Source organism: Scardinius erythrophthalmus (assembly GCF_964197995.2).
Source record: "Scardinius erythrophthalmus genome assembly, chromosome: 3".
NCBI classification, from domain to species: Eukaryota; Metazoa; Chordata; class Actinopteri; order Cypriniformes; family Leuciscidae; genus Scardinius; species Scardinius erythrophthalmus.
Window position 1 is genome coordinate 59,638,310 of NC_138223.1, and position 22,310 is coordinate 59,660,619.

General features: G+C 38.2%; 1 protein-coding gene across 2 annotated transcripts in view; it reads right to left on the bottom strand.

Moving 5' to 3' along the window:
* Window positions 1-22,310, bottom strand: part of LOC308687551 (NACHT, LRR and PYD domains-containing protein 1 homolog) — a 75,445-nt gene that overhangs the window by 3,993 nt on the left and 49,142 nt on the right. For both annotated transcript variants that reach the window (XM_081360154.1, XM_081360153.1), the window contains 3 exons: window positions 11,012-11,058; window positions 10,328-10,907; window positions 3,511-4,451 (listed from right to left, as the gene is read on the bottom strand). In XM_081360154.1, the coding sequence (XP_081216280.1) occupies window positions 3,511-4,451; window positions 10,328-10,907; window positions 11,012-11,058 (1,568 nt within the window). The remainder of the gene's footprint in view (window positions 1-3,510; window positions 4,452-10,327; window positions 10,908-11,011; window positions 11,059-22,310) is intronic.

Sequence of the window (22,310 nt, forward strand, 5' to 3'; positions counted from 1 at the left end):
GCGTCAATTGCGTTACAAATATTTAACGAGTTAAACTGAAAAAATAATTACATGCATTAAAGGGATAGTTCATCCAAAATGAAAATTTGCCCATGATTTACTGAAGCCATCCTTGGTGTATATGACATTCTTCTTTCAGACGAATACAAACAGAGTTATATTAAAAACTGTCCTGGCTCTTCCAAGCTTTATAATGGGAGTGAATGGATGTATGTCTTTGGAAGTCCATCAAAGCACATCCATCCATAATAAAAGTGCTCGATGCACCTCTGGGGGTTAATAAAGGCCTTCTGAAGTGAAGCGATGCGCTAATGTTAGAAAAATAATCCATTTTTAAAACTTTATCAACTTAAATATCTAGATCAAGCTGAAACTACTTCAAACAAACAGGGCTGGGCAACATCGTTCATCATTACGTTGTGTGTTAAGTTATCTAGGTCCACCAAAGGAGGGAGAGCATTTTCACATTTAGCTCCAAAACTCTGGAATAATCTTCCTGATACTGTTCGTTGCTCAGACTCGCTCTCCCAGTTTAAAACTAGATTAAAGACGCATCTCTTCAGCCAGGCATTCATATAATACTTATAATCTTACAGTTAAATCCAACCTCTAGTTCATAAACGCCAGAGGAGAACTGGCCCCCGACTGAGCCTGGGTTCTCCCAAGGTTTTTTTTTCTCCATTAGGTCACCTGATGGAGTTTTTCGGTTCCTTGCCACTGTTGCCTTTGGCTTGCTCAGTTGGGATATTTGGGGATATTTAATTTAATTAATCAATCAACAATACTATTGACCAGCATTACCAAACGTGGACGTTTTCCACTAGAAACAAACATTGATGTATTATTTTAATTTAATACTGTGAAGCTGCTTTGATACAATCTGTATTGTGAAAAGCGCTATATAAATAAACTTGACTTGACTTGACTTAAGTTCAAGTGTTACTCTTGTGGCGTAAGTCGTCTGCCAGAAGCTAGTAATTGTAGTCTATAATGTTTTAAATATAGATATTTGTCTTGCACAAACACATCGATTTACTTCAGAAGGCCTTTATTAACCCCCAGAGACGCGTCAAGCTCTTTTATCATGAATGGATGTGCTTTGATGGACAAACAGCCATTCACTCCCATTATAAAGCTTGAAAGAGTCAGGACATTTTATAATATAACTCTGATTGTGTTCGTCTGAAAGAAGAATATCATATACACCCAGGATGGCTTCAAGGTCATTTTCATTTTTTTTTAACTATCCCTTTAATACGCTAATTTTGACAGCACTAATATATAGATATGTTGTTGTGTTGTGCTGATTTCATTGTGTTGTGGCTCATTTCAGGTGTGTTGTTTATTTCATTGTGATGTGCACTACTGGGCCACCATAAGAAACCACTACAAGGAGAGATAAAGTTAAAGGGATACTTCACCTCTGGAAAGATGAATGTGTATTTAAAATAGGTCATTTATGTAGAAGAAATGTGAAATTATTTTATAATTTGGAGCTTTCTAGACTGTGAAAAGCCAGAAAATGTATTTTTGGCTTATGTGGATGAAAGACAACAACTGCCAGAATGCACTTGCTTCGCTGCCCTAGGAGGCCACTCCCAAGCCACGCCTACCAGTTAGAGAGCGCAGTTGAAAACAAGAAGGCTAGGCTACTAGTAAAACTCCGTGACGAGTTTGCCCGGTATTTCGAGATCGCCCAAAATGTCCGTGATTCGGCTTTTGCGTTCTACAGTCGCCATTCATTATGTTTATTGTGGCGAGCAGGGCGAGGCTGAGGGCCGCGGGAGAACGGCGCGAGGCTGGTGGCGTCATTACTGAGACGCACCGATCTCGTATCTCTCACGGAGGAGCAGGAATTTTCTTAGCACATTAAAACGCACATCAACTGATCACTTGTTTAGCGTTCATGTAAACACTAGTTGCTACATTCAAATTCACCAATCGGAATGAATTCAGTTAGACTGAAACAAAAGGTGTGCATGTAAACAATGAATGGCGACTGCAGAAACCAAAAGCCGAATCCCGGACATTTTGGACGATCTCGACGGCTGAACATGTCCGGGAAAAAGAGGATGGTAATCCCTACTACTCAGCTTTCTCCTACTACTCAGCTTTCTCCACAGAACAAGAGCCTGTTAGCTTAGCTTCCAAAGAAAGACGGCTGATACTATGTGTACTTTCTGTGAGTGAGAACCCACCTCCTATAGGCGGGTTGAAAACATGCGGGACAGCTCCTCCTACTGGCTGTAGTCTTTAGCCTCTGGCCAAAAAATCCTCAGATGACGCAAAATGACGATTTTTGACGATTTTTGCGAAATGACAATTTTTGCGTCATCGGAGGATTTTTTCTAGACAAAAAATACATAAATCTCTCATCTCAGGGGGATATGAGGGTAGAAAACATGGTAATTCGAAAATACTACAGGTTTTCTACTAATAGAATTTATTCTGAGATAACAACCGGCTGGATGTACATTATCCCGCTTATTACACGGCTACTTGCCACACAAGTAAATAATTAGACACAAAATATGGATCTGAGTTGAAAAATGTTATTAGTTCTTTAAACGCAAAGCTTCCGCGGAGAGAGATGCTAGCGCGGTTCAAGTTCAAGTTCACACTAGACCGACATTTACGAGACATTAAGTAAAGTTTACTAAAAAGTGTTAGTTAGAACAACTGTTGGATTTTACAATGGCAATTCACCAATAAGTAAGAACAATATTATTAGACCTTGATACAAATTCACTTTACCTGCAGTAAGTTTACTTTGCATTGGAAAAAACTACTTAAATATATAAAATATTTATGAGATTTTTTTGCAATGTTATTAGAAATTAATTTCTTGAAAAACATGTCATTGCGGTTTTAGAGCAGCTTTATATATATATATATATATATATATATATATATATATATATATATATATATTCACCTTGAGCTCATAGTTTAGAATCGTAAAGATGTTCTACAATGTAAAGCTCCTCTTTCTGAAGAATTGAGATTAATTTAGGTTTCACAGTGTCACTATACATACGTATGTGTCATGATTCATGTCTGTGTTCCCCTGTCTTGTCCCATGTTTAGCAGTTCCCCGTTATGTTTAATGCCTATTAGTCTCCCCAGGTGTCTCTGGTTAACCACAGCCCCTTGTTATCTTGTTTAGCTTATTTGCCTCTGTACTTAAACCCTGTGTCTTGTGTCAGTGTTTTTGTATGTTGTTCTGTTCCCGAGTCTTGGACCTGAGTCTATGTCTGCATTTGTGAAGTTTGTTTAATAAAGTTTGCTGCATGTGGATCTGGATTCTGCCTCTGCTTCAACCTCAGCGTTACAGTATGATATCACAGATCTTTCTCACGCTCTCCTGACTGGCTAAACTGTCATGTGTGATTTCTGAATATTGTTCTTCATGAATTAGTTTCTGCTGACAGAGTTTATCTGCAATGATCTGGACATTTGTAACCCCCTGAATGAGATCTGGCCAGTGGTTATCAAAAAACTGTGATTTACCTTCCTCACTATTCAGACGCGGCTCGTCTCTCATAGGACAAATCTGATCAAGTTCATCTTTCTCAATTGTTGTAGTCCAGACCTCCTCCTTATCCTCTTCTCTGATAAGAGTCATTTGAAGATCATTCTCCAGACGAGTCTTGACCCTGAAGTAGTTTGGTGGAGCTTCTCTTGTGAGTGTGATCCCTTCTTTGGGATCGATAGAGACACCAGGAACATCAGGAACGCCAGGAACATCAAGAATGTGTGGCGTGTTCATCCGAAATGGCCTGCCAGGTCTGGGACGCCTGATGATGCATGATGAAAAGGATTTTTCAATTTCCTCAATTTTTTTTTTTTCACAGTCATCAACTGGAAAAAAGTAGAGATGTAGAATGATAGGATCTGTAGAACACATGTAGAGAAGAAGATCACAGTGTTCGTGAAGATTTCCCCATCCAATTAACTGACTTATTAAAGTTGTAATAGAGAAGGATGGTTGGACAATCTTAGCATGGAATCGGGTCAACTGCACAGGTTCTGTGGTTATTCCCTCGTCTTTTACGGTGAGGACTTTCACAGCATCTTTGAGAGAGGGGTCAGACTCTCCTAAACAGGCGTAATGGGGCAGATGAACTTCCTCCAGTTTCCCTGAGATCACCGTCACGTCAATCACTGGACCGATCCGATTGCACTGCAGCCTCTCCAGCTCTGCGTTGAGGAAGAGTCCGTCTACGGTACGGTACTGAAGGGTGACGACACAGTCACAGACCCATCGCATTCTGGTCCTGACACACTCGTAACGGCCTGGGTCAGTGCTGACCCTGAACTTTGACCCTCCTTCATCTGTACAGGCCGACGGCTCAATCTGAAGCCACTGATCAGAATCAGCTATATGGACACAAGACTGACAGTTCAGCAGCGGGTGAATATCAAGCCCAGAAGGTTTGGGCTGAGAGAACCTGTGAAGAACCAGAAGAAGGCAGAAGCAAAGAGTCAGCTGCTTTTATTAATCTCAGTTAATGTTATTCTCAATGTTTATTAATACATTATTAAAATCAAAAGTTGTATCTGTCAATATTATTTAATGGACCTGAACTAACATGATCTAACAATGAACAGTTGACTAACTAACGTTAACAAATACAGTTAATGCATTAACGAATGTTAACTAATGGGACCTTATTGTAAAGTATTACCAACAATTCAAAACCAACAACATACAAACAGTTTACTATAAAAACTATTTGACAGGCAGTTTGACAGAGAGAAAATATAAAGCTAGTATATAATGCTGCGACTGACACCTGTGATGTCACTCACTAATAACAAACAATCTAATATAACAAACACATATATACTATAATGAGAGTTTAATTCACACATAATTGTCCAGTTATGTTTATGTTTAACTAGCCAACATGAACTCTATATTCTCCATCAATAAGCTCAAGCTGAATAATGTGTCAAGTCTTCTATAAATCAGTGTTTTTAACTGTGGATATTTTCACAGAGGTGGACAGATAAAGACCATCAGCAGTCTGGGGTGGACAGAAATGTGCATTATCAAACATAATAAATGAGTTTGACTATAAAGAACTGGACTGTTTTACTGCTTACAACACAACTGTCTACAGTTAATTGTGCTTGATTGTAATTGAGGGAGTGCTGGAATAGATCAAGTAATACTGAGTGAATTTGACTATTTCTGTCTTATTCCTCGTCTGCAGGAATATTAATAGAAAAGAAGATCACACTACAGCTAGAAAATTACAGAAAATTAATAGCAAATTACAGTTTAGAGATCGTGTGTGATCAGGAGCTTTAGAGAAATACCAGTAAATCAGTCTTAAGCCCTATTCACAGAGACCTCACAACTCTGAAACTGAAGGAGAAATAGATTTAGCTCTAAACCAGTGTTTCTCAACCTTTTTTGAACAAACGCCCCCCTGACCTCTTCATGATCCTCTTAACGCCCCCCTCCCCTGAAACAAACTGAAACTGAAACAAAAGTTGCTTAGTTTATTTAACCAACATGCAAAAGCCTCAAGTTGAGAAATATTGTGTTTGGGGAAAAAAAGCAAAAACACATGGATTGTTTGAAAGGTATTGCAAATGTATTTATTTAAAATTCAAACAAATTCAGGCTCGCACGCACACACACACACACACACACACACACACACACACACACTTTTGTGATTAACCAATCAAGTGGCTTCAAATGTGAATAGCCTACAAACGGTCATTTGATTTCAAATGACGAACAAAGACGACAACAGCTCGGCCACCTGAACTGAACCGAAGAAAAAATGACAAAGGTGCAAACAACGACGACATACAGCCACCGTAATTAATTACGGTCATTAGTGTGAGCCCTGAGCTTGGTGACTGGCAGACAACTTTTTAACGTCAGGACACAAGGATGTCAGCTTGAGCCGAAGTGCGCCTGAGGTAACCAAATTGAGACGGCTCCGGTATTTCGTCTGCATGTGCAAAGCTTGACTGAACCCCTGCTCAACAAGGTATGACGTCGGAAAAGCAAGGAGCAGAAGACGAATCCTCTTCCATAAAAGAGGGAAACGCTGACCATGCGTGGCCCACATGACACGCCAGCCACAAGCCCGAAAGGTTGCCTTGGCCTCCTCATCATTTTGGAGGTCGATGAGAGTTTCCTGAATTTCGGCCTCACTCCTAGACACATCCACTTGAAATGGCTCCATCACCCATTCAGGAACATCCAATTGATCGAGGTCCCTGAAACGGATCTCCATGTCCGCCTTCACTGCCCTCAAGTGATCGGTGTAACGCAGCAGGTGGTTATCGGTCAGCTCATCAACCACCTGAATGTAAGTGGGTCATTGACAAATAAGGTTTTTAAAAGTGTAAAAAAAATAGAATGGAGATATAACTACCGGTATATTTGAAACCATTTTTTAGTTTACTTAGTTTAAGATTTTGTGGTTTGTACAATCAATTAATCACTGTTTTATGTCATTTTTTACAAGATGGATGAAATGTCACCAAAATGTCATTCGGTTTAACCACTGATTTGAAACTGATTTGACATTGATGTTGAGATAGTATATAGTGTGTACCACATAAGAAATATTAAAACAAATTATCACTGATCTCATAAATGTAATCATTTATTGGACTACTCGAAACACTCCAACATCAAGTAAAACATTGCACAGGGAAAGGAGAAAAGGGGAAATGTAAAAAAAGAGCCTTATCTGCTTTATATTTGTATTATTGTAGTTCCTTTAGTTTTAGTTTAGTTATTAAAAACAATATTATTCCATTTAAATATTTACAATATCGGTTTTACCGAATGACACTTTTTGACACTTCAAAATCTTTAAAAGACCTTTATATGTAGTAAAATATAATTAAAACCTTTTGGATTCAGTAAAAGAGATCAAGTTGTACTACCTTACATACTTTGGATGCTATATATTTGTTTTTTTATTTATTATTAAGGCCTTTGGACAAAAAAAATGACCCGTCATGTCATTGACCCAAGTACAGAAAGGCAGTTAACGTTAATGAGATTATTTTACGCTGCCTTTGTAAATTAAAATATAACTAATAATACTACTAATCATAATAATAATTCTAGGCTACTACTACTACTACTACTAATAATAATAATAATAGGCTACCTTGGCCAGCTGAGGGAAATTACTGAATTGACGCCTGCTCACAGCTCCGGCAGTTAACGTTATTGATATTATTTTACGATGCCTTTGTAAATTAAAACATACCTAAGAATAATACTTATAAAATAATAATAATAATAATAATAATAATAATAGGCTACCTTGGCCACCTGAGGAAAATTACTGAATTGACGCCTGCTCACAGCTCCGGCAGTTAACGTTATTGAGATTATTTTACGATGCCTTTGTAAATTAAAATATACCTAATAATAATAATAGCAATAACAATAACAATAGGCTACCTTGGCCAGCTGAGGGAAATTATTGAACTGACGCCTGCTCAGATTTTGTCTGTACAGCTCCAGCTTGGCGAGGAAACTGCAGATGGTGGCCTTTGAATGGACCAGTGTCACGGCATCTCCCTGGAGCTTGAGTGACACTTCATTCATCTTCCCAAAGAAATCTGCCAGGTAAAAGATGTCACCGCGGCAGGACCACAGCGTGTCCCTTAGAGCTGCGTCGGCACCGGCAAGAAACTCCAGGACACTTGTGAACAACTCACACAGCCTAGCCAGGCAGTTGCCCTTGGATAGCCAGCGTACCTCGGTGTGGAGCAGCAAGCGCTGAAACGCTTCATCATTCTCCCCGCACAGCTGCCTGAAGATCCGGTCGTTCAGAGCATGGGACTTAATTTTGTTTATGGCCCTGACAGCGATGTTCAGAGACTGGTGGAGAGAAGGACTTATATTTTTAGCCACTAAATTGTGACGGTGCAACATGCAGTGCACTGTTAACACCTGCGGTACACGCTCCTTTAACAAAGTTGCGAAGCCACGGTACCGGCCAACTATAGCGGGAGCTCCATCTGTGGCACAGGCGAGGATGTTGACGATCGGAATACAGTTCTCCAGCAGGTAGTCACTCAGAGCCCTGAAGATCGTCTCCCCTCGTGTGTCAGTGGAGAGATATTTGGCAAACAAAACGTCCTCAGCCACATCTCTCTTAGACATATAACGCACATACGCCATCAGCAGAACATTATTGTCTATTGTTGTGGTTTCATCCAGCTGGATACTGAATGGATTTTCACGCAGTGTGGCACACAACTGCTGCTCAGTATCCAGCGCCATCTCCTTTATTCTCCGAGCCACACTGTCATTGCTGAGCGGGATGGCCTGCATCACTGGCGACGGGTCTCTCTCCATGACAGTGGAGATGGCCTCTTTAATCGCTGGGATAACCAGCTTCTCCCCCACTGTAAATGGCAACCCGGACTTCGCTATCAGGAGAGAGATGTTATAGGAGGCCACTAACCCACTCTCTGTCTGGTTTACCTTCCTAGCGAACATCTTGGAGATGGACTGTTTTGAAAGTTTCTCCTTACGGTCCTGGAAATACGCAGCATCCTTGGATGCCTTATCAGGGTGAATTTTAGTTAGGTGCTCCTTTAGACGGGACGGTTTCATTGCCTCGTTAGAGAAAACCTGCTGGCAAAGCAGGCACATCGGGAGCTGGATATTCGTAGGTGAAGGAATAAAGCCATATCTAATGTACTCAACACTATACTGTCTGCACTTCTTCTTGTTTTCCGCCATGATGTTTGAATGTGTTTTGATATCAAAAATGTTTTAGCCTACGTAATTGCTAGTGTGAATTTTGATTGGACATCAATATTAAACCGCGAAGCTTGTGTACATTTTGATTGGATACATTTGACTGCGCGAAGCAGAGTTGTGAAGTCCTCAGCAGCATTCTTTCTACCACTCTGCGGCATTTGTTTTTAGGCGTTGCTATGGAGATCATTTGCCGGCAAGTCTGAGTAGGCTACTAGCAACATTTAAATATTAATTCATTAATTTGTACAGACATAATTTTATTTTACATTCAAATGAACATTGTATATCGTCGCTGTCGGGAGGAATCCTCGTATCTCCAAAACCATTATTGCTATCATACTGTTGTATACCAACATTAACACAACATTTCCCCAAAATCATGTTTAATCGGAGATACGAGATTTATGACTTGGGAGCAGGGAGATACGAGGTTACGCTGTCATTGATAAGAGGTTCGGACACAGACGTCGCTGCTGCCAGCAGTGTTCATCAAAGTCTGCGGTGAATTAATCTGCACGCAAACAAAGTCGGCGGTCGCGTTGAGCCTTTTGACAAGATAAAATGCTTCAATAGTTAACCAAAGCTAACGATTGTGGTTACATACCGTAACTATTATAACTTATTATTGTCTAAAAAACAGACAGAGTTATTTATCCAAAGATAGGCTTAGGCTACTTGGCACCATAGACAGACCTTTTTTTCTCCCATAAATAAAACCTTGATACATTGGGGTATTTTACATGCACAGTGCCAACTTCGAGTCAGTAAAATAATAATAAAAACAATAATGTAATGCTGGTATCCAAAACATTTAATTCAATTCAAGTATTATATTAGATACATTTTAAAACGTCAATGCACACGTAGGCTAATAAGCCTAGTAATAATAAGCCTAGTAATAAGCAGACATTTAAAATACATCAATAACTGATATCATAGTTTAACACAGATAAAATTAAGTTAAGGCTTATTGCTTTACGTGTTGCTCAACGAGGATTTCTTAATCATTGCGACTTTCAATCCTGAGGAGACAAAATGCCGCGAGGGCGGCTCCCTCCCGTCGCGGAGTGAAGAAGAGGAGGAGTTACGAGGATTGTCAGACAGTTGAAGTGTCCAATAGAGTTAAGAGATTTGCTTTCAAGCTATTTTCAACACTTTAGATTGGTTAATAGCACTGACCATATGTTGTCAGAGGCTTAAAATTTGTGATGAATAACGCCCCCCAATTGTGCCTGAGCGCCCCCCTCTCTGCTGCCTCGTTCACACCGCCCCCCAACACTATCCAAACGCCCCCGTTGAGAAACGCTACTCTAAACTAACTAAAATGAAGAATAATGTGTTTATAGTCTCTGCACAGGAGAGACTCTGTGTTGCTTCAAAACAAAGGAAAATATGTATTTATTGGTACTGGCCAAAACATGTGAAATATCAGCATATGGAGTATCAGCACAAACCCAATATGGTGCATCTCTAGTGTTTAGTGATGTATGAAGAACAGAGGATTGAACTATTATTCAGTCTGGAGAAATCCTTCACTAAGACACAGTATATTTCACTCACCCGGTTGTGTGTGTATCACTGTTGTTTCTCTCAGGACGCTGTTTAATGTCACACAGAGACACTGAGGCGTTAATCTTATAAAGTCTAAATCCAGCACAGAGGGGTTCAGTGAATGTGGTGATGAGTGTGTGTAAGTGTGTGAGTGTGTGTGTGTCAGAGACGCTGTAGAAGGACAGAGTGCCGGCCGACACGTCCACATACACTCCTGCTCTCTTAGAGGATGAAGAGACGACAGGAATATCAGTGGCTTTATTATTGTGACGGACAGTGAATCTGTTATCAGTACAGAACAGACTCCAGGATTTGTCATTCCATCCAAACACACAGTCTTCACTCTCTCCTTTCCTGCTGATTCCTTTATATGTCACTGATATAACAGCTTCTTCTTCGCTCCATTCAGCCTCCCAGTAACAGAGTCCAGTCAGACTCTCTCCACACAGAACCTGAGGAACACAATCAAATCTCTCTGGATGATCAGGATACGGCTGATCCTCTAACATACTCGTCACTGTCCTGTTCTCATCAGACAGAAGGAGAAGAGGGTTTGCTGTGTTTGGATCCAGTGTGAGATCACAGGCATCTGAACACAAGAAGAGAAACATTTCACTAAATGACACAAATCAACAATAAATCACTGAATGATTGTGTGTGTGTGTGTGTGTGTGTGTGTGTGTGTAGACCTACATTTGCGTAATCCTGCTGTGATTCTGAACTCTCCACAATGATCCACACTATAAAACACACACAAGATTCACATTCATTTTTTAAGGAAACATAAGAAAGTGTGTGTGTGTGTGTGTGTGTGTGTGTGTGTGTTGTGAGTGAATGTTTTTTTCAGGGGTGTTTTTATTATTGGAATTAATAATAAAGTCCACAGATTGGTGAAATTATGAACATGAAGAAATCTGTCATGGATTCGTTTTTTTCAGATGATAATGCATTGTCCATAATGTCTGTGGGGGAATAAAAAACGTTATTTAATTTGTCAATGCTATTTCTTCATTTCATTCACCCCGTTTTTTATTCCCCCACAGACATTATGGACAATGCATCGTCATCTGCAAAACAAATCCATGACAGATTTCTTCATGTTCATAATTTCGCCAATCTGTGGACTTTATTATTAATTCCACCAATAATAAAAACACCCCTGAAAAAACATTCACTTCCTTGTCACACCAAGCAGATTGCAGTCATAAAACACATACTCAAAAAACCCCACCAGAACCACACATGGGTCAAATTTCACATACCATAGGGGCATAATAAATATCCTGGAAATATCCTGTCATAAACATATGCCATAAACTATAAATCAAGGGTCATTAATCAAAAGTGACACATGGTCCCCCATATCAACTACTTGTGTGTAAGCATAATCCTCCCTTTGAACACAAGAGTGTGTGAGTGTGTGTGTATGAGGATCCATTTGTGCCAAAATTTTGTCGACATGCTGTCTGTCTATGCTATGTGTCGTCTTCCATGTCTATGCTATTGCATCGTTGCTATGCGTCGTTTCCCTCTGTCGTTACTATGTGTCGTCTTCCATGTCTATGCTATGCGTCGTTTCTATGCGTCGTTTCCCTCTGTCGTTACTATGTGTCGTCTTCCATGTCTATGCTATTGCATCGTTGCTATGCGTCGTTTCCCTCTGTCGTTACTATGTGTCGTCTTCCATGTCTATGCTATGCGTCGTTACTATGCGTCGTTTCCCTCTGTCGTTACTATGTGTCGTCTTCCATGTCTATGCTATGCGTCGTTACTATGCGTCGTTTCCCTCTGTCTTCTTCCATGTCTATGTGTCTAATAACTGTCTATGTCTATGTGATTGATTGCCCACATGACTCAACTTTTGTCTTTGTCAACTCAACTTACTCCTGTCATCTGTACGTTTTGATAGTTTGTTTTCCTATTTGAAATGAAATAAGCAGAAATGAGAAAACGGCCCCTTTATTCGTTTTTTTCGAAAAAACGAGATTTCGGCTTGATTTTTTATTTTTTTTTAGTTCACAGGCAAAAAACTATTTTTTTTTATTATTTTTTTTATGGGTATTATAAAATACCCATATTATAACGGTCCGTGTACTTTTTCGTTCATTCATTATTCTATTTCGGAATGAAAGATGAAATTTAAAAAAGGCTGCAGCTTGGTTTTTTGTTTAAAAGAAAAAAAGCAGAAATGGCTGTATTTTGTTTTCCAAATGTATTGTTGTCATCAAATAATAGTATTAGAAAATTGGACGACATTTCCGATCGTTTTTTAATTTGTAATATTTATTTGTACGTTTATTGTATTTCATTTGACTGATCCTATCTTTACCCGGAAGTAAATTACACCGTCGTGCGAAGTCATAGAAATTGAAGTCATGCAATTAAACGTTGCATTCATATTCTGGGCTCATCTGATTTTTTTGTACATAGCAAAGCCTACTTTGTTATGATTTTAGTATCATAATGATTAATAAATGCACGCACAATTATCCGTGAACTTGATTTAAACAAATGCCTTTCAACTTATGTGTGCAATGTGTGCAAAATACAGAATTAAATGAATGTGCAGCAATTTGTACAAATAGAGAGTCTGTAGGCCTACTATACTGTTGTAGCCATTAAATAAGCACATTTAGTTTTATATTTGTTAAAATATTATAATGTTATTTTTTTTTCCATTTATGTTGATTTATGAAAAGGTAACAGCAGGAGTAAGATAGGATGCCCAATATATATCGAGAGACATGGAGCAGGTCAGACATGATTTTGACAATTTCATTAGGTTTGTTTTGTAGAAAGCCTTTCTTTAGAGTGAAATTTCGTTTTGTATAAATTGTATCTTAATTTTAATACATTTTTCATCAACCAATTGCCTGGATTTAATAAATAAGATAATAAATATAACAGACAATATAATCATGGAGGCGCCCACGCGGTCACTTGCATTGCACGTGAACTGGAGCGCATCTCATCCTAACTTAACGAAACTCAGTGTATGCCTCACACAGACATGAGAAATACATCAAATACACAAAGCTTGAAATGTCTTTAAACAAAATAATTCAAAACGAAAAGAAAAAGGCTGCTCTCTGATTATGTAATCAATTATGTGCATTTCTCTCTATTGGCGCGTTCACTATGGAGATGGCGATCGTCAACTTCATCTTTGCAGCAGACACTGTCAGAAAATACTAGTTTATTAATAAAAATCAGTGCACGCGTCAACGGATTTACAAATGCACTTGCTTGTTGCACACACACATATTATGTCGAAATAATGAGATATTATGTTGAAATAACATTATTATTAATAATACATCTTTTAGAATATTTGATTGAATGCTAAATGTTGCGCCTGTTCAATTGAATAAAATTAAAACTTTAATTGTGATCATTAAAATAATTGAATATTAAATATTTAGTGGCCAAGTTTTGCTATATATATATATATATATATATATATATATGTAGCGATAGTTCATTCTAAGTTTACTCAAGTGGAAGAATGTGACTAATAAACTTAGACCTATAGCACTATGCATTATATTTTGAAAAAGAAGTAGATTATCTTAATATCAAAACCTTAAATCATCTTTCATTCTGAAATAGAATAATGAATGAACGAAAAAGTACATGGACCTATAACAAATAGCCTAAATAAAATATATTTGGAAATTGCCCTTTAAAACGAAGGCTCAGTTTGTGGTTAACAATTATTTGATTAAAAACAACTAAAACAATAAAACAAAGACAAAGTCACTTATATTAAACACTTTTTTTATTTATGTTTTTGTTAACAGAAGTTATCTTGCGCCTTTAATTTCCTCCGCTATCATCCTGTCAATCATCTGTCTCATTCTTGCGGGTCGTGGCTATGATTACAGTTTCAGTAAAAATGTATTTCACCATCATCGGTACCCACCATCAGCCGATTGGCATTACAGTATTTGCAATCACCATCCCGTGGCAAAACGGAGCGTCTAAAAGCCAGCCCTGGACATTCCCCCAAATAGGCCCATCATCCGGCCATTCGCCTCTAGCCGCGTGGGACAGACACTAGCCAGGATGTCCTGATACTATATGCCACAATACTGTAGCCTATCAGACAAGGTATTCACAGCAAGTAACATCTCAAAACCAATGATGATAATTGAGGTTGTGTTTATTAATGAAGCCTCAGTCTTCAAATAAAAACAAAAAATGTACAATGCCATAAAATACAAATAATGAAATGTCACTGGCTACAGAAACCCCAAATTACACAAACTTGTAATTATAAAACATATAGTTACTATATACCAGGGTCCAAGCTTTTTTGTGTGCAAGGGCTACCTCAAGGGATAAAATAATCTAGAAGGGATTTTTATTTGTTATACTCCAATATTTATTACACATATAACATGGTGAAGCTGTTTTACTTTTCACCATCATGGGAAATAATAAAATATCTTGATATTCTGGTTCAGACGTACAAGCGTTTTAAAAAAAAAAAACAATTCCTGAAAAATTCTGAAAATATATATTGATTTTTTTTGTTGATTTTCTATAAACCTATTGTATGTGTTATCAAAAACAGTTGCCCAAACGTTTAGTATAAATATAAATGAATAAATAAATAAATAAATAAATAAACTGCCATAACTTCTAAACAAAACATTACTGCATTACATTTAATACATTTATACATGACTATATTAATATAACAGCATTTTTTATATGAATACAGGCACATTTCTGCCAAAAAAGTTTGTTTTACTAAAGTTAATTCATAAGTTGTGGTGTGAAATGTCTTCTAACTGGTCTGTTCTCGGAACAATGTTTCGCCTGTTTTTGCGTCAATATGTTGAGAATATCAGCGCTGTTTCATCTGGCTTTTTACAAGCTTAAATCATAGTCATTTGTGGGTTTATAGCCTAATAGAGATAGAGAATTCTGCACTGAATTTAAATGATTCTCAGTGGATCGCGCAGCTCTGTGTAATAATGTTCGCGTGATCGAGATCAGCTTTGTCCGCGATCGCTGTTTTTTGGGCCGAGCTGATAATGCGCTGCTCAGATCAAAAAAAATTTGTTCCGCTTTTTGAGCGTTTGCCATTTGATGTTTCTCATACGCAACGCAAATGACAGCGTATAAATCAAAGAGACTTGGGTAATTTTGTAGAGGCAAAAGTTCAAATTGGAACGTTTAGTTGAAAAGGTCGCAAAATGATACCATTTATTCTAAGTCTGGAACCCCGACGGCAAGTTGGGGCTATAGAATGTGTTTAGCCGGCAACTCATAGGCCTATGCACCACGTTGGAGACCACTGTTATACTACAACTTAACTATTCAAATATAATGTAAGCATATTTAAAAGTGCAGCCTTATAAAACTAACTTTCTGTCAGTGGCAATAGGCCGACTCTTCTTCCTCAGTGTTTTTTTTTTTTACACGTAGGCTATCATAAGTGATCGTATTAGTGCCCCTGCTGTTGGCTGTTCCTATTGCTTAATTAGACTTGGACGAACATTCTGGACTTTTCCAGAACGCACAGATTGTCAGTCCGTCCCTGTCTAAAAGAAAAGTTCTGACTGCTGATCTGAACATTGGTCAGTGAGCCTCTCCCGCTCGGACCACTTCAGCTTCACCAGATTTAACTCCGCACAGCTAAATAGAACAGGCTGGTGGCAGACTAATATGACCTAATTAATATTTCTGATGTAAAGATTTCTGTGAAACTTGTAAAGTTGCACAGAAGAAAGCCCAATAGGACCTGCCTGTACAGTTTAAGAATCTGTAGCCACAGTAGTAGAGGACTATTATTTTGTTGAACAGACCTGACCTAAGCGACAACTGATGACGTCACATGCTCAGATTTGCTTGACCAATCGGCGGAAGGGGGAGTGTCAGGCCGCCCACGTGTGGAAAACGAATTTTGAAGTCATTTATTTGTTTTTTTTTGCAAAAAAAAAACGTTTTTTGCCTGTGAACTAAAAAAAAAAAAAAAAAAAAGCAGATCTCGTTTTTTCGTTTTTTTTTTTTAAAAAAAACGAAAAAACGAATAAAGGGGCCGTTTTCTCGTTTCTGCTTATTTCATTTCAAATAGGAAAACAAACTATCAAAACGTACAGATGACAGGAGTAAGTTGAGTTGACAAAGACAAAAGTTGAGTCATGTGGGCAATCAATCACATAGACATAGACAGTTAATAGACACATAGACATGGAAGAAGACAGAGGGAAACGACGCATAGTAACGACGCATAGCATAGACATGGAAGACGACACATAGTAACGACAGAGGGAAACGACGCATAGTAACGACGCATAGCATAGACATGGAAGACGACACATAGTAACGACAGAGGGAAACGACGCATAGCAACAACGCATAGCATAGACATGGAAGGCGACACATAGTAACGACAGAGGGAAACGACGCATAGTAACGACGCATAGCATAGACATGGAAGACGACACATAGTAACGACAGAGGGAAACGACGCATAGCAACGACGCATAGCATAGACATGGAAGACGACACATAGTAACGACAGAGGGAAACGACGCATAGTAACGACGCATAGCATAGACATGGAAGACGACACATAGTAAAGACAGAGGCAAACGACGCATAGCAACGACACATAGCAACGACAGAATGGAAACACATGACACATGCAGCATTGACACGCAAGACGACACAGTCAAACGACAAGGACAGATGACAGGAGTAAGTTGAGTGGACAAAGACAAAAGTTGAGTCGTGGGCAATCACGACAGTGAACGGACACATAGACATGGAAGACGACACATAGCATAGACAGACAGACATGGACATAAACAGTGAACAGACACATAGACATGGAAGACGACACATAGCATAGATAGACAGACATAGACATAGACAGTGAACAGACACATAGACATGGAAGACGACACATAGCATAGACAGACAGACATAGACATAGACAGTGAACAGACACATAGACATGGAAGACGACACATAGCATAGACAGACAGACATAGACATAGACAGTGAACAGACACATAGACATGGAAGACGACACATAGCATAGACAGACAGACATAGACATAGACAGTGAACAGACACATAGACATGGAAGACGACACATAGCATAGACAGACAGCATGTCGACAGAATTTTGGCACAAATGGAACCTCATATGTGTGTGCGTGTGCGCATCATTCTCCCTTTGAACACAAGAGTGTGTGAGTGTGTGTGTGCGTGCATCATCCTCCCTTTGAATGCAAGAGTGTGTGTGTGTGTGTGTGTGTGTGTGCATCATCCTCCCTTTGAACGCAAGAGTGTGTGTGTGTGTGTGTGTGTGTGCGCATCCTCCTCTCTTTGAACACAAGAGTGTGTGTGTGTGTGTGTGTGCATCATCCTCCCTTTGAATGCAAGAGTGTGTGTGTGTGTGTGTGTGTGTGTGTGTGTGTGTGTGTGTGCATCATCCTCCCTTTGAACGCAAGAGTGTGTGTGTATGTGTGTGCATCATCCTCCCTTTGAATGCAAGTGTGTGTGTGTGTGTGTGTGTGTGTGTGTGTGCGTTGGTGCATACCGGATTATGAGGACAAAAACCATGGATACATACCGACTCTATGAGGACATACCGTAACTACGGGTACAGCACTAATGTCCTCATAAGTCGAGCAGTGTAGAAAGGCTTATCAGGCCGCGCCAAACCACCTCCCGCTTTTTCTCAATATGTCCTTATAAATCTGTTGTACGAGTTTTTCAGTGTGTGCCAATGTATGCTCAGAGTGTATAATCTCCCTCTATGTGAAATTCGATGCTACTGCAGTATCATACACATTTCATACAGCCAGACCACGCCCAAGCGCGATTCATTGGTGGAACACTGGAATCCTCGTCAGTGATTGGCTGCATTTCACATCCGTCAAAGTCAGCGCGCCTCCTGTTGACGGTGGTGTGACGTATGATTAATTAGAAGATTAATCATCATCATGAAAGATTAATTAGCAGAATTCGAGCGAAGTTGACGAGCTATAGCGGGAGATTTTCACTTTATCATGAGGAAGGTAAGTGTGTTTATTTATATATTCTACCTTTATGGAGTTTAGTGTCATGAGTCAGACAGTTTTAACTAGTTACATTACCTTTAAACATGGCCGCTAATCGGGCTAATATCAGTCCATAAGCAGTTAAAATGGCGTCTCCAAACAACTTGCACATGCTATTAACGTTTTAGTTTTTTTGTTTGGTTCAAACGAAATTCTCTTTGATGAAACATACATCTCCATGGATGCTTGAGAGAATTAATTTCCATTTTGAAATAAATCAAATCTATGTTGTCATCATGATGACTGGTAAAGTTGAGTGGATGAATTTACAGTTAAATACAGTATGATACAGAAATATATAACTAAATAAACAGAAACGAAGCTAATGTAAAAGTATACTTTTATTAATGCACTGTCATTAGAATGGCTTGCCAAAAAAATTGATTTGATTCATTTTAGGGCTGGATATTAGCAGAAATTTTATGATTCCATTCAATTTTAATTCACATGCTTTCGATTCTATCTCCAATTCGATTTTATATTGATTATTTTAATATAAATCAGGTGTAATACATGTAACATTTTCTAAAACTTTCTCTCTATAGTTAATTTTTCTAACGTAACGAGTTTAGCTTCGTTTGATCTGAGGCGCCACATTAAAGAGTGATAAAATGGTATTAAAGGTGCCCTAGAATGTGAAATTGAATTTATCTTGGCATAGTTAAATAACAAGAGTTCAGTACATGGACATGACATACAGTGAGTCTCAAACACCATAGTTTTCTCTTTCTTATTTAAATCTCGTTTTTGAAAAACACCTACATCACATCTATCTATCTATCTATCTATCTATCTATATATCTATAATCGGATACCGCTACAGTTTAATTCGAAGTTGTTAGTTGCTCTGCCCATTTCACCACGGACTGTTTTTCTAACCTGGAACAATATCAAGCAGCCAGGCTTCTCTCTGCGTCTCAAACGGACGAAGGGGGCAATTTCAACAAACATTATATTCCCGCAAGCGGTAAGTAGTGATTTTATTAACGATAATTTACACTGTGTTGTCTAGATCCAGCGCGATATAATTTTTTCCTTGAGAGACATCGTGGCTTGCAAACGAGCGAACGAAGCATGGTAGTTGCTCAGTGTTTGGATGTACAAATGAACACAAAAATATATTTTTAGCTCCTTCATCCGAGCCTCTGGAGAACCCATGGGTTATGTGAATTTCTGATGTGTAATTGTTTAAGTTCAGACAGATAATCTTTCTCTCAAAGTCATTAAACACTGTTTATGCATCAGTAAATCGCACTGCAGTGATAAGATCTTCATTCACGCGATCAACAGGCTGTCATCTGCTCAATGGTCATCACTGCAACCTTTTATGTTATGGGAATGGATCTAAATACTTAAAAAACTTCTCATGATTCGTTAATCCCGATAGCTGTAATAGTAAAAACGTATAAAAGCTGTAATAGTAAAAGTTTTCCAGATAGCTCTAAATGTAATGCCAGATATATCATATGCAAGCATGTCAGCCAATCACAACAGTGGGCAACAACACTGAAGTCTCACAGCAGACACGCCCCTTCAAACAGAGCGTTCAAATCAAGGGATGAAATCAGGCTAGGAAATATGCCTTTTATTTATAAATTATAACAAATTTTGATCTAAAAAGCATACTAACATTATAAAGGCACCCCAGGAAACATTATAAAATAATAAAATAATCCATTCTAGGGCACCTTTAAAATGGACTGAATTTGAAATCGGAGACTGTTTCTTATCAAAAGTAACAAGCCTCAAAAACCTCACTTATCAACTATTTATGTGTAAAATATTGTATTTATTGATATAGACTAAAGTCTGACAATAATGTACAGTATATAAAGCATCCACACAACATAATTAGTATGTATATATTAGGGCTGTTTTCGACTAAGGATTTTCATAGTCGAATCTGATTCGTTAGATTTTGCCGTAGTCGACTGATAGTCGAACCTTTTTTTTTTTTCTTTTTTTTTTTTAGATAGCAGCTAGATTTTTTCCATTTCAAACAAAAGAGCTAAAAAACATATATATCACACATATATCATAACATTTCATAAACATGAGGAGCAATATGAGAGAGAAATTTGGTGATGGTTGTTTAGGTACATTAAACCACGTAAAGCTTTTTCACGCACATGAGAACCGCGTGGGGTCAACTCACAGCCGCTCCGCTGCCCTGCTGAAAATGTGAAGCAGAAACCCTTAATATCAGATAACGTTCATAATAATTGGACTCTGGGTTCGATTTTTTGACCATTTTCAGTGGTTATGATGAGCAATATGAGAGGGAAATTTGGTAATCGTTGTTTAGGTACATTAAACAACTTAAAGCTTTTTAACGCACATGAGAACCGTGTGGAGTCAGCTTTTTAACGCACATGAGAACCGTGTGGAGTCAACTCACAGCCGCTCCGCAGCCCTGCTGAAAATGTAAAGCAGAAACGCTTAATATCAGATAACGTCCATAATAATTGGACTCTGGGTTCGATTTTTTTTATCATTTTAAGTGGTTATGTGGAGCAACATGAGAGGGGAATTTGGTAATCGTTGTTTAGGTACATTAAACCACGTAAAGCTTTTTAACGCACATGAGAACCGTGTGGAGTCAACTCACAGCCGCTCCGCAGCCCTGCTGAAAATGTGAAGCAGATTTTTGAATACATTTTTATTTATTTACATTAGTAAGCTACAGGACATCGTCTTTCAAAACATGACCTGAAAAAATAAAATAAAAATGGTACCCAGCCCTTCTGAAAATGCGAATGCGTCTCTGTCCCCAGCACATTTCAAATCAAACTGACGCCCATGTATTCGACTATGAGGTTCATAGTCGAATCAGACCTCTCCGAATCGAATCGTCGAATCCTCGACTATTAGAAGTCAGCCCTAGTATATATATAATACATACTAATTATGTTGTCTGGAATGTTTTCAGTCAACATGTTAAAAAAGAAGAGAATAAAACCTGAGCAGGATGCAAAAGAACACATATTGTCGGGCAAAGACAAAGCCTTCATTGAGGGACGACAAATCAACACATTCAAAGGTAAGTTGTGCACCACAAGGCAATTTGACTATGTTCAGAGTGCAGACAAATCAAATCATAAAGTAAGTAGGCATGCACTTGTAAGAAAGAAAAGTAGGCCTATTGCTGGCAGTCTGGACATGATCTTTCACATTCACACATTTTACCCTTGGGTCAGCCGCTCATTTTCATAAAGGTTAAGAGATAAAAAAAAAATTAAACAATTTTTTTATTATTATTTTAACATAAATACTTAAAATGATGTATACAGAGAATAGTGTAACCAAATTCAACTAGTAGGCTTTATCACAGTGAAAACCAATGCTTGATTTTTTTTTTAACTTCCTGCACCTCATATTACATCACACAGTTTTACAGGATTTAACTCTTTAAAAGGATAAGTTGGTTAGCTCTGTAACATATAGGTGCACTTGGGTTCATGTTTTATTTTTATTATTATATATTATTTTGCCCTTTTAGGGAGAGGTGTGTTTGCACTTGAGCACATTGAACCATCCACCTTTGTTGTTGAATACCATGGGATTCTCTCTCAAAGTAAATATGGTAAAGATGTTCAAGGCAAGTACTTGTTTGACTTCACATGGAATGGAACACGTTATTGGTAAGCTGGCTGTTTCTTTTTTGGTTTATTTATTTATTTTTGGTTCATATTCAGAGCAAACTAGTTGCATGTCATTCTAATAAAAACAAAAAATGATTATGATGATTATTTTTATTACTATTATTATTACAATAGCAGATTTGCTAGGGTTCTTATAACATTAGGAACTTATTTGTTAGTGATAATCAATAACATGGTTATTGTTCAACTGGGGTATTATTATATTTTTTTTTACCTTAAGTGGATCATCTGACCTATTAAATTCTT